The sequence below is a fragment of the Condylostylus longicornis genome, unplaced genomic scaffold (assembly GCF_029603195.1).
Source record: "Condylostylus longicornis isolate FDR11 unplaced genomic scaffold, ASM2960319v2 ptg000072l, whole genome shotgun sequence".
Taxonomy (NCBI): domain Eukaryota; kingdom Metazoa; phylum Arthropoda; class Insecta; order Diptera; family Dolichopodidae; genus Condylostylus; species Condylostylus longicornis.
In genome coordinates, this window is record NW_026578040.1 from 3,896,909 (window position 1) to 3,910,999 (window position 14,091).

Sequence of the window (14,091 nt, forward strand, 5' to 3'; positions counted from 1 at the left end):
ATAGAAACTGGCTAAAGTGATAATGTAGGTCGATAGAGAATAATTAATAAATGTACTTTTTCCCTGGAGCCGTTATTAATAACAACTTCTGAGTCAAAAAACAAACCGGATTTTGGCTAGACTAACGACCAAAATTATTTGAAAAAAATATATTTTTAATTTTAATTTAAAGTTTGTTTTTTATGAAAATGAAAACTATTAAAGGACTTAAACTTTAACTTAAAAATATTATTTACATATATTTCCAAGGGTTTACTAATGGATTAAATGAAGGAAACTTTTTAATATTATGTGGAAATTGTTTTAATTTTTTTTTTATTCAAAATTTTTTATAGAAAAAAGTTTTATTGAAAAGTTTGAATGTAAAATACAAATTAATTATTTTTTTTTATTTAAATTTAAAAACTTTCTTGATTTTATACTTTAACCCTCATTGCGCCAAATATTATTCACTGGACATACTTTTCTCTACGTTTTAAAATTTCTGTGGCTTAGTCATAATTGGATTAAATTGTCATGTACATTTAAATTATGCAATTTATTTTTAGACCAGCAGTTCTGGTTGTGTTTGTGCGTTTTATTTGATGGGAAAAGAAAGAAATTTTTATTGAAAATTATGCACAAAAGTAATCGCACTCAGAACTAAATTCAGTAAATGTCCATTGAACATATTTGTCGGTCAACTGCATCACATATTGATCAATTATATGGCAAAGAATAATAACCTTGTCTTGAAAAAGGTTAGAAATATGAATTTAATATTGATATATTATTTGTGTATATGCAAATATAACACAAATAAATAAATTTAGATATTTAAAATTTCAAAATGATAAGTAAAAACATAATTGTAGAGTTAAATTTCAAATATTGTTAAATAAAAAATAAATTTCAATTTAAATTTATATGTTTTTTTATATTGGGTATTCAAAATATGAATTCATGTTCAAATTCATAAGTAAATCAAAGAAATGAATCAAAAATTTCAAATGAAAAGGATTAGGTAATTGAATTGCAAATTTAATGAAAATAAAGTAAGTTTTAAAGGCTCACAAAATATATGATTCGCTTGTTTTGTAACCGGTCTCTTACGTAATCAAAAAATTTTAGTTACATTCAACTTTTTCAATATTCTCAAAGCCATTTTTATACTCGCTTGCTTCTTGTAATTAAATGCAATGATTAAACTCATTTCAACTATAGACTCATGTATTGGCTTAATTCTGTAACACATTTTAAAATAAATGAAAAATTAAATTTTATTAAACAAAATTCAACTTGTAAATAGATATAAGAAGTAAAATGGTGTATACACCAATAATACCAGTGTTAAAACAGTGATTACTTCTCATTCGAAAAGTATTCCTGGTTTCGTTCGTACTTCAAAACGTATTTTAAAGACATTGACTGGGTAATCACAAAGTTTAAACCATCTAGAATTAACAACAAATATTATACAATTGGTATTGCATCCAATCGCCAGGATCCTTCATCAGGTATGCTGTGACTTTTAACTTGTGAACGACTTATTAATCACTTAAATAAAAGTTGCAATTAATCACTTAATTGATTTAAGTTTAAGTCAAGTCGAAACAACAAATATTTTAAATCGAAATTATGGTAACACAAAATTGAAGAAACAGACCCAAGTTTTTCGGAAAAATGTTCAAGGATTCTTCATAAAATATTCAATAATATTTTAAATTCAACATGGTTCTAAAATTTAGTCTATTCTAGGTCAGAAGCAAAATTTTGATTTTTTATTTTTGCACAGATATTGCAACTACAGCATAAATTTTTATTTATTTGTCTATCGTATTTAAAATGTTCTCATTCATTGAATTTTTCATTCGCACACTTAATAACTGAAATATGAAACTTTATTTTTATGTAATTATTATTTCATTTATAATCTTATTAAAAATTTTATATAATATAAATTTTATTTACCAAATAGAGAATTTAAATAAGATTTTCAATATTCATATTCAATTTATTATTAAATAATATTTATTTATTATGAATTTTTAAATACTTTTGTAGCGTTTATGATACAAATATAAATATATCGATTTAATTATATTTTCTATTTTAAGAATATTATTGTTCACATGAAGGAAAACAATAAAAATATGTAAAAAGGATAATATACAAAATAAAGGATGTAATGATGCTCCAATTTTGTTTTCAACCATTTATTTTCCCTCTAATATGATTTCATTCTTCCTGTAATGTTTTTTTTTTTATATCTTTAACCTATAGAACGAATAATGATGACTACGAGTTCTAAATTTAAATGAACTTAAACAAAAAATCAAGTACAACTCGTAAATTTTTTAAAAAAGAAAAAAAAGGGCAAAAAACTACGAAAATAAATAAATGGTAATGCACAGTATTTAAAAAGAAAGAAAAAATGGTTTTTGATCAAAGATTCCCTGACATTTTTTACTATTTTATTTTACTCAATATTATAATGGTGCTTTAAAATGGTATGCCCATGAGGTGCTATGAAAATGAACTAAATGCAATTTTTCCTATATTTTTATTTTTATCTATGTGCTATGTTCTTGTTCTCATATTTTCAATACAAGAACTCTTTTTGCAGTAATGTTTATACCATTAGTGTATAATATTTATTTTTTTTTCTCTTTACATTTTTCACCGTAGAGTTGCCATCTTTTGAAAAAATTTTAAATATTTCACATATTTAGCATTGTTTTGTTCTACATTGAGATGTGAAAAAGTTAAAAAAATTTATCGGGAGTTAAGTCAGACAATATAATTTTTGGAAGTATATGGTCTAATAACGAATCAATTTTGTAGAATGTCTAAAACAACAAATACTATAATTGGTAAATCTCTAGATTAAATCTGATCCCATCAGGTACTTTACTTTATTATATGCTAAATTGAGCAACTGTTTACTGACTTATTTTATTAATATTGTATTCTTTATTTCAACTAATTCTGTAAAAATAAAGAGATCAAAGGATTTCTCGACTGTACAAATTAAACGAAACTGAACCCTTACTTAGTACCAGTCAGAAATAATATTTATAATTTATTTTTAATGATATAGCTTAGCAAAATACTTGAAACACAAAATGAGTTTACCAAAAAGTAGTTTTTGTATATTTTTTTCGCTAGAATAATAGATCCCGCTTGATTTATTGGAATTTATAGAGTATCATTGAGAAGCCAGTAAAACGGTCACCTGAATGGCTAATATGAGTCACTAACAATCTCTGTTATTACGTCGCATTTCTCATTAAATGACGTTAAATTTCTCATTGAACGCGAGTTTTTGAAATAAAGATCAAAAATTTTGGTACGCTAATCGGACGTCAGTCGTTTGTTCTTTATAGCAAAATGACCTGTTTGAAGGTTGCTTCGATCAGTATAAAAATATTCGTCGAATTTTTAACAAAAATATGTTTCATAAAAATAAAGTAAATATTTCTGAAAAGACATTCATTTAAACATTTATTTAAAGCAATTGACAGCGCAGTGACTTGTAACCGTTCAACACCAAGAGATTACGAGATCATTCTTTGATCACATCCATTTCTTATTCACAATAACGTGAAAGCCCTTACTTTTTTGCTAATGAACTCTTAATAAATTGGGAGTAGTTGGTAATTTTGAAATTCTTTGTATGCAAGTAAAGTATGCATTTGAGGTAGAATTTTTTTAAATACTAAAGAAAGTTGTCGAAAGGATATGTTTTAAAAACAAAAACCAGAACGAAAAAAAAAAAATTTTACAAGTAAAAGGGAGTGAAATAAAAAAAACTATACAAAATATAAACGAATGCACATAAGCATAGAAAATCAGAAGAGAGCAAGAGCTTTTTTTTTTCTTTTATTTATATTTCGTGATCTGCATACAATTTCTTGAATATTGATGAGATTTACAGGAATAACCAAGGAAGAACAAGAAATCGATTGGTTTCCTATATTTTTTTTTGTTCTGCCCTTAAATTTTCTAAGAATATTACAATACATATATGCACATTACATATTACATAAGTTTAGTGTATATAGTTTCCACGTTTAAAGTCCTCTATATGAACATTAAAAATGTAGTTTTTTAAATAACATATTAAAACGGGAAATAAATGTAACCACCATAATGTGGTTATAAAATGCAATGATTTCTCTCATAAGAATACAAAAATTTGTAAAAGAATCCATAAACACAACAAGAAGCAGCATGAAAATTGAACAAAAATTATAGAATAAGAAAAAATAAAAAAGGATCTTTTAAATAATTTTCTGATATCCTTTTAAGATTACATTGCAAACAAATTTAATTAAAATGGATTTAAAAATTTACGTTCTACAAATGGAGCGCGGAACAGAAAATTATTTTGATTCTATAAATTTTGAAATGAAATAAATTCTCCGACTTTAAGGGTCATTCTAAAAATTTCGCCAGAGGTGAGGAAATTTTCCAAAATTAGACTATTCCAAAAAACTTTCCATAGAAATGAGACCAGCGAAAAACGACAAATTAAATTTCTCATAAGCATACTTAATAGCCTTACCAATTAACATTGTTGATTACTATACACAAGATATTTTTGGCAGATTATGCCTCTTGGGATTTTGAAAAAAATTTAAGCAATAGTAGGCTTATAAAGGGGCGACAATACAATCTTAGATAAAATAAAGCAAGACAGTTTTTTAATTGAAAAAGTATAAAATCACTTGTACAAAATTTTCATTTCGAAATATTTTACTAAAGATAAATCTTGTCTTTACAAATCGTAAACTCGATTAGCTTTAATCGAATCCATACAAAAATTTCAAAAAAAAAGGTTTTAATTCACAAGATGTTGACAGACAATCATCAAAAATGTAAGAATCTAATCAAGAATTTTTTAAAACAGAAAAATTAATCTTCATTTTTGCCATAATTTCGATTCGATGGTTTTTGTTTTTTCTTCCTCTGCATTTTGTATATAAGGACACGTTTCTTTATATAAAATTCGCATTTTAATTTCTATTTTTAAATTATTTTTACGATATTTTCTAATCCTGCACAATATACACAGGTGCCCACATAATTTTTTGAAGACCTAAAATGTATGCATCGACAACTCAAACAATTTAAAAAAAAAAAATTTTTTTTTTTTTTTGTAAAATGATTCAAGAAGGAGTCATCAATAGGAGTTAAATGGTATCGTAAGAACTCGTGTCAATTTTTATAGGTCTATAAAAAAAAATTTTTTTTTGTTTCCTTGTTTTAACATTCATACATATACATGAGATGAAAATCAGTTACACTTTATTATAAATTACAAAATTTTAAATTTCATAAAAATTTTTTTTTTTACGTTTTTTTTTTTCTGAAAAGGATATGAGTAAAATAAGATTTGTGTACAAGAATTTTCATTCAAGTTTAGGTAAAAGTTTTAAACTGAGATTTTAAATTGTGAATCGATGGAGAAGTAAACAAAATATTCTTAAAAATTTTGTCCTAAGAAATTGATTGATACCATATTCATAATATGTAATCAGGGTTGCATTTTCCTTTAATAATTGCATAATACTAAAAATCTATATTAAAATTACTGCAATAAAAATGCATGAATATTGCTGGCAACTAAAAAAATAGTGTGGAAATGGAAGTGCAGTCCTATTTAATGGTAAAAATAATGCGGAACATTTAATATGATAACAGTTCCGAATTACCGAATGTGAGATTTTACGGCCTATATATATAAGTGCATTCATATACTAGCTAAGCTACGTTTTACTTTACGGTATTGCGACTTAAGAATTCAAATTTTTCAAATCAATTCAAGATGCACGGTTTGCTTTATTTTCGCTTTTCTTTTCGGCGTTTACTTAACATTTTGAGTCAGTAGACATTGTAAACCTTCTTCAGTTTACAATTTGGATCATAAAACTATGAAAAGTTTACGTTTTACTTGCAATTAAAAAATAATTGTTACACAGCAAATCAAAAATCTAAATTTTAAATAATTTTAATTGAAATTATTTTTAAAGTTGTAATTTATTAAAACACAAATTACCCGAAGTCACAATATATTTTGTGCAATCAATTATTAAAAAATGGTGTGTGCTATTAAAAAGTCTGTTAAATTAAAATTTGCGAGCGTTTTTTTTAAGAATGTAAAATTTTTTCATTTAACTTTTTTTCTTATTACTTTTTTTGCAATTATTTTAATATTAAAAACCATTATTAGTGTACATTTTTTTTAAATGAAAGGATAAAAAATATCCTTTTTTTCTCATATCCCTTCTTCAAGTTAAGGACTTACGTAATTTATATAAAAATATTACAAGTTTAACGCATATGTACTACACACATACTTTCGTATAAAAACAAAATTTTCTCACATAATTTATTCTTGTGAACCCTTACTACCTCTTTCTTCTTGAAGTTCAAAAAAAAAAAGGAAAATTAGTGAAAAGATAAGCAAAAATCTACATTTTTTGCTATCAATTTTATTATCCTGATTCTAGAATAATAAAGAATCACCCAAAATCACTAATTCAAGTCGTAATAAAAATTCCTTTTTTGATTTATTTAATACATGATATTTAATACATGAATTTCGCTTCTTTTTTTTTTTATTTTCTTTGGTTTATATTCATAAGCACATTATGTAAGTACATACACTACATACTATGTATATACGTAAAAGGATGAGTCTTAAATTAAAGTCAAATTTTGGACTAAAACAAAGAAAAAAACGAAAGTTGGCACAAATGTAAAGTTGGTTGCTGTTAAATGTAGGATATTTGGTAATTGAGAATATTAGTTGAGCGAGTGGAGTTAGAAATTAGAAACCATTTAAAAATTTTTTAAATTTCAATGAACTTCAATTTGTTCTGAGTTGAACTGAATTCTTTAACAAAATTTGTACAAATGGGTAGAGAATAGATAAGCATTCCAAAACGTGAATTATACTGCAAAAACTTTTGAATTCAAGTTAAAGCTAACCAAATTCTTGGGTATAGAGAAATCTGCATTCAATGATTTTTTCAATGGTTGATAATTTTTCCTATATTGTATGTTTTTATTATGTTGTATGAAAAGAAAACTTCCTTTTATTCGGAATAAAGCATAAGAAATCTGCATATTTGTTCTAAGATTTAAATATCAAGAAACAAAACAAATCCAATTTTAATCAACAATACCAGTATATGTATTTGTCCTTTCAGGGAAAAAAACTGAACAAAATAATTTTTAAGCTTTGATTTTTTTGTCTATTATTTAAAAATTGCATACTGTTTGGGGCGTATCGTCCTTTTATACAATTTGTTATTGTAGGCCAGAGGTTCCCAAACTTTTAACTCTCGTAGACTGCTTGTCGTGTTTTTCAATTTTTGATAGACCCCATGCGATTTTCTTTGATAGATGAAAATTTTTAACAGCAGCACTGTACACCTATTATGTGAGAAATTTAAATAAAAAACTAATTTCATTAAATTCATATATTTTCGTAGACCCCTAGCAGGTCTGCATAGACCCCTGGGGGTTTATATAGACGACTTTGAGAATCATTAATGTGGACACAGTAGCTATCTTTCAAGCATTAGAAACGAAATTTCCATTTCATAATATACTTAATAAACTGCTATATTCGAGTAAAAAATATTCTACTGACATAAAACAAAAAAAAAATTTTTTTTTTATTATTTTTTTCTCAAAATTTATTGCATAATCTCATAAAACTAAAACATAAATTTGAGTCTTTAAAGATTTGTAATGCATACACAAGGAATTACTGACATACAAACCAATAAATAAAATTTTTGTTACATTTTGTTAATATATATTAAATTTGTTACCTTAGATGTTAAAATATATAAGAAAAGAATCATCATCGTTATTATAAAATATATGAAATGAGAATAAAGGAAATGAAAATAGGAATGAAATACATTTAAATTTGTTAGATTTATAGATATTTATATCTGTATGTGTTTCAATTCAAAAGGCAGACACATACATATACATAAACATGTGAGTTGAACATAATCATGCGAGAAATACAATATAAAAGTAATAGTAGTTGCGTTCGTGCATCATTTAAATAAAAATAAAAAAAAATATGGAAGAAAACAAAACGAAAAAGCAAATTTTTCTACTTTTTTTCTTCTATATGCTTTTAACCATGTTATAAAAAATATAAGGCATTATTAAAACAAATAAAAAATACATATATAAAAAATATAGCAAAAAAAAAAATAGAAATAAAAAAATTTCGACCATCTTTCTTCTTAAAAAAAAATCATCATGAATTTTATATCCTTTTATCATTTTATATACTGAAGAAACTCAAGAAAATTTCAGAACAAAAATAGCATCTATTTTTTTTGCTTTTAATAGGACTCTATATCTAACTAAGTAGAAAGCCTTGCTAAAGAATCGTTTGCCTTTTAAGATAATAGCCAAAAAAAAAATCAAAAAACATAGTACCTAAATTTAAAAAAGTAAAAAGAAAAAAGCATAAGGATCAAATGAATGTCCTGCATATTATAATAATAAAAATAAAATTGGGGAAATTTTTACGGAAATTTCTACGTGAATTTTAGAATCTTATACACTATTAACATTTTTATAAGGCTATATTATATAGTTAAAGTTTTATGCATCTACTCTCTATAATTGGTGTGGTGAGGGGAGGATTATTTGCGGCATCAGAGTATGGTAGAGAAATCAAAGAAGACAATCATGCAAAAAAGGTTTTTTTTTCTGCTTTTTTTTATAATATGAATAAATACAATGAATTGGGTTATATGATTTTGAAAATAAAATCACTGGGGTGAAAAATTTTTATAATTTAAGAAAATTTTTTCGTTATATTGAATTAAAAAAATTGAATAAAAAAGGAAAGAAAAATTAAAGCAAGACAACAAAAACGCTTCCTATACTTTTAAAGAACGCAACGAAATCTAGCATTTCTTTTTTGCATAACTATATTATTAAATTAATATTTTTTTTTTATTTTAAGTCAATATTGTAAAGAATGGTTAAAAAAATATTTTCAATTTAAAAAAATTTAAACAGAAAACTTTTAAATTCATAAAGGAGATTTCTTTAAACGAAAACTAATTTAAAGTTCATAAATATTTTAATTTTTTGTTTGAAATGTTTTCATACAAACGTTTTGCATTTAAAAAAAGTTCTTAAATAACAAAAGAATTTAAAGAATGCCTCGTGTGATTGGTACTTTAAAAAGGAGAATTCATTTTCAGTCAGTTTAGAGTTGGCCATATCAAGTCCGTGGGATTCAAAAGATTAAAACCGTTTGTGCTAAATTCGAAGACCATATCTGAATAAGAAGACCAAAGATACCCGCCTAAATTATGTCTTTAATCCTGAAAAATGTATAGTATAACTAACGGTTCTTCCGTGATACGCAGAAATTATTTTTCTATAATTCTAAAATGTTTCGAATAAGGGAAATCCAAAACCCAAAATCCAAATAGGAAAGTCATAACAATATAACAAAATTATATTTTAAGTACGTATGTAAATAAATTTTAAGAAATTTAAGGTATGAACCTAAAAATCTAAATTTCTCGTTGAAAATAAAAACACTCTTTATTTAAAAATTAAAAATTTTTTATTGTAATTTCAGTTTGCAAAATTTTCATTACTTAAACTGACATCGGAACTGGAGTAATAAAACAAATACAACGCGATTCGGTTTATAAATGTGAAAAACTAAATTGTGTGACTGTTAAATATTATCTCTGTTCCAATATCAAGGCTTATACAATTTCTATTCTATATTATTAGCAAAAATTTTTACTTAGTTATCCGCTTCTTGTTTATTAAAAATTAGAATTTTAACCTGGGATTTTAAATTCACAACAAATGGATGAAAAAATAATTTCACATGTATCATTCATATGAAATTTTAATACCAGGCAATTTTATTAAACTAAATAAAATGCTGCAATATTATTTTTTATTAATATTGGCCCCGAGAAATATGCAATTTTAGTTATAATTTGACATTACTATCCCAATTTTCTAATACAATTATTATTTTGTAAATTAAATTATTTTTAAAAATAATTTTAATGAAAAGTTTTAAAAATTTTTAACAATAATTATGTATAATTTATAGATCAATGACTAGAAATAATTCAAATGCAAATTATATAATCTAACATAGATTTTTTAATTTAAAAAAAAAATATACTCGTATATAATTCTAAAGTAAATTTTATTGCTTTTTTAATTGCAATTATAGAAAATGTGTGCTAAGCCATTGGCAAGTAATTCTTCTACTTTAAAAAAAAGACAAATTTTATATAGCTATTAATATAATTTTAAGTTATACAAGCAGAATACAAAATTATTAAGAATTACAGAATTATAAATGAAATATGAAGAATATATGATTGAATTTTGGGCATTCATTGTTCTTTTAAAAACTGAATATAAAAATATAAATTTTACATTTCTAATCTTTAATAATTACAATAATTATTTCATAACTTAATATATTTAACATTTACTTAATTCTAAAATTATAATATATATAATACTTTTCTGTAATATTGACCACCTATACCATATAAAATTAATTAGACTTTTTTAAACCATCAGTCCTACGACATTGTCATTCTTATAATTCGTTTTATAAGAATTAATGTCCTGACTGTAACATTGATGAAAATTTACCATTTGGTATTGCCTTGAGTTCATTTGGGGTACCATCTTCAATAATTTTACCATTTTCTAATACAATTATTCGATCATAATTCATTAATGTTGATAAGCGATGCTAAAATAGAATAATAAAAAAAGATAGGTTTAATGAAACTACAAAATATTTTAAAATATTAAAAATAAAATATTTTCTTATATTCTACTCATTCCGTAATCTGGTTGATAATTTCACATTTGAAGTGGATTTTGGGAATTATGACCGGAATCGTTTTAAGATAATTATAGGAATACAATTATAGATATAGAAGAATCATGGGAGAAATCTCACCGGTTTTCTGACAGCACACTGCAGACTAAGGAAACACTTAAGCCAATTTGGCCTAGGACTAACGGGTCTTGCAGGTTCTGTGACGAGAAGGAGGAGGAGACTCCGACACACCTTCTCAATGAATGTGGACCGTTAATCCACAAGAGAAGAGACAGCTTGGGCGGGTTCTCACTGATGGGCACGCCTTTTTTGGACATTTCCCCGATAAAATTGCTCGGATTCACCAAAAATATGGGTGTCGAGGGGGTGCTCTAGACGAAGCATTGAGCGCTCGTGGTCAGGTTATAATAAATCTTTCAGGTCACATTGCCTAATTCCGCAATCTATAATCTAATCTACAATTTCAAATTGCGCCCCCTTTTCGCAATTTCAAACCCCAGTTACGAAACATTATTTGAAATGATGTTCAAAATATATATGCGAATTTAACTTTTATTTAATTTCATCCAATATTACTTAAAGTGTCGCGATATAAAAATACTCTTTTTTTCGTTTTTTAAAACTCAAGGTTAATTCAATTACACCTTAAAGTTCCTATTAATATTTTCATTAATTTACAAACTTCCTATAATTCTATAATAAAAAAAATATAGCTAAATCTCTTATCCTTGTCAAAGATCACATACTGACAATTATAGTTTATATAAAATTTAACATGAAATTGTCAAACAACTTATGTAGATTAAATGTTGTATATTCAGTCAATTAGCAAGTTACTTTCAGAACACAATAACCAAATTCCCAGTATTAAATTAAAAATTTAACACTTTTTATTTTTTTTTTTTATAAATCTAAAAGTTTCCAGTCATTCAGAGCGTTCATATACTTTTGACTTTTATATAAAATGTGTTAAAAAACAAGAAACGCTTTTTTTTTTTAAAAAAAACTTTTAATATTTTATTCATTTTTTTGCCCTCTAGTTACTACTTATATTTACTATCCGCCCAAAAAAAAAAAAATTAAACGAAAAAAAAAAATAATAATTTTATTATTTAAAAAATGAAACTCTGTCATTGTTCACCCAACAAGTGCACAAAAAACTAACAAAAAAAAATAAACAAAAAAAAAACTCATCCTTACAGCAATTGTTAAAATTGTTCGTCCTTTAAATGCATTGTGTGCAGCATCCATAAGTGCTTTTTCAGTTATTGCATCTAATGAACTTGTTGCTTCATCTAAAACTAAACACACTGAGCCTCTAAGTACAGCACGAGCTAAACAAAAAAGTTGACGTTGTCCAGCACTTAAATTAAATCCACCCTCAATTATTTCGGTATCTAAAAAAAACAAAACACAAAATATGTTTAAAACTAAAATAAAAAAAATCTATTTTTGTTATAAAAAAAGGACTAAAACGGTTTAGAAAAAAAAACCTAGTGGTGATGATGATAAAAAATTACTTTCAGATTAAATTCAAAGTTTTCTATATCAATTTTGAGTTTTTTTCTTGTGCTTTCGAAAGGATATTAAAGGATTTTATGTTAATGTACCACAAAGGATGCACTACAATATTTGTTGTGCTTGAAATAGTTTTATATTTTATGAACAAAATTCTTTATAAATATTGTTGTGACGAGAAATTTCGTTATCATAATTTTTTATTAAACTCCTAGTCACCTCAACAGTAAACTGCAATGAAATTTTACAAAATTTATCGGAACAGGTACTATAGACTCATCTTCTTACATTCTTCAATCTAAATAAATACAATTTTTAAGCAAAATATTCCAAAAAAACAAATTCACTAAATCACAGGACCAAAAATTTAAAAATAATAACTATCGAATTACTGTTGTAATAAAAATTACAGTCAAGAATAAGGATTTTTTTTAATTGAACATGATATACCAAAAAAATTCACGTCTTCATCGCATTGACATAGAAAACTTAAAAATAAATATCTTCAAAATTCGAATTTAGCCGTAATGGAAGTGCAATAAAGCAAGGAAGGAAATGCAGACAAAAATTCGAAAAAGCAAATAGTAAGTTATTAATATTTCGTCATTACGGGGAAGTAAATCCTTATTACGTTCAAAGTGGTTTACTTTTACAATAATTATGCTTTAAAATTTTTTATATAAATACGATTTAAGTTATTTGATGTGGCATTTTTTTTAAATATTTTAGAAAAATATAAATGCAAATAATGTACCTAATCCACATGCCATACGTGTTACAGTCTCCTTTAATTGTGCAAACTCTAAACAATTCCATAATTCTAAATCAGAATAATGTCCTCTTGGATCTAAATTTTCTCTTATTGTTGCACTAAATAAATGTACATCTTGCGGTATAATTGATAAACGTGAACGTACTTCATCTGGATGTATTGAATTTATATCGATACCATCAATTAATATTTGACCATTAATAACATCCATTACACTAAATAAAGATAAAGCTAATGTTGATTTACCACTTCCTGTTCTGCCACAAATTCCAATCTAAAATTGTAAAAGAAAAGAAAAACAAATATATTAAGAAGTGAAGGGTAATTAAGAAAAAATACTGTTTTTTTTCAATATTTTTTTTTTTTTTTGAAAAAAAGCTTTACTACAACTTTAGTCAGGATAAAATCACTTTATCATTACTTGAATTGTTTTATGTATTATGTAAAGAATTTGGCAGTTAGTTTGTAATACGAATAACAATAATTGCAAAATATTTTTTTTTAATATTGGGATACTTTTAGTGGCCATGAAATATTATAGAGCTTAGTATAAGTCAGGCGTTTTTTAAAGTTCCGTAACCTATACGCTTATTAGTAAATTTAATTTGTTATGCGGGTATAGGTTGTTTTCATGTCTTTGATATAATAAGCCTGAATAAAATCATTAACAACTCTAATGTTTAAAAAATTATGCTAGCAAAACACATGTTGCAAACTCCCGCAAATTGTCAAAAACCTAGAGCAGACACAACAAATAGCAAAAGTTGTATGGTTCTCACAAATATTTGTATCGTATTTAAACCGAAAAAGTAATTTCTACTTTTATTATTGAAGCAAAAAAAAACCAAAATAGAAAAAATTCAAATTATTTATTTTTTTTTTTTTTCTTTTTCGGAAAAACTCCATGATGATGAAAACTCTTAATTCA

At 25.0% G+C, this 14,091-nt stretch overlaps 1 protein-coding gene across 2 annotated transcripts in view; it reads right to left on the minus strand.

Annotated features, from left to right (window-relative positions):
- Positions 1 to 10,261: 10,261 nt before the first annotated feature.
- The window catches only part of LOC129612432 (ATP-binding cassette sub-family C member Sur), a 73,669-nt gene continuing 69,839 nt past the window's right edge, over positions 10,262 to 14,091 (minus strand). For both annotated transcript variants that reach the window (XM_055526022.1, XM_055526021.1), the window contains 3 exons: positions 13,146 to 13,437; positions 12,074 to 12,270; positions 10,262 to 10,780 (listed from right to left, as the gene is read on the minus strand). In XM_055526022.1, coding sequence (XP_055381997.1) covers positions 10,643 to 10,780; positions 12,074 to 12,270; positions 13,146 to 13,437 — 627 coding nt within the window. In that variant the 3' untranslated portion in view covers positions 10,262 to 10,642. The remainder of the gene's footprint in view (positions 10,781 to 12,073; positions 12,271 to 13,145; positions 13,438 to 14,091) is intronic.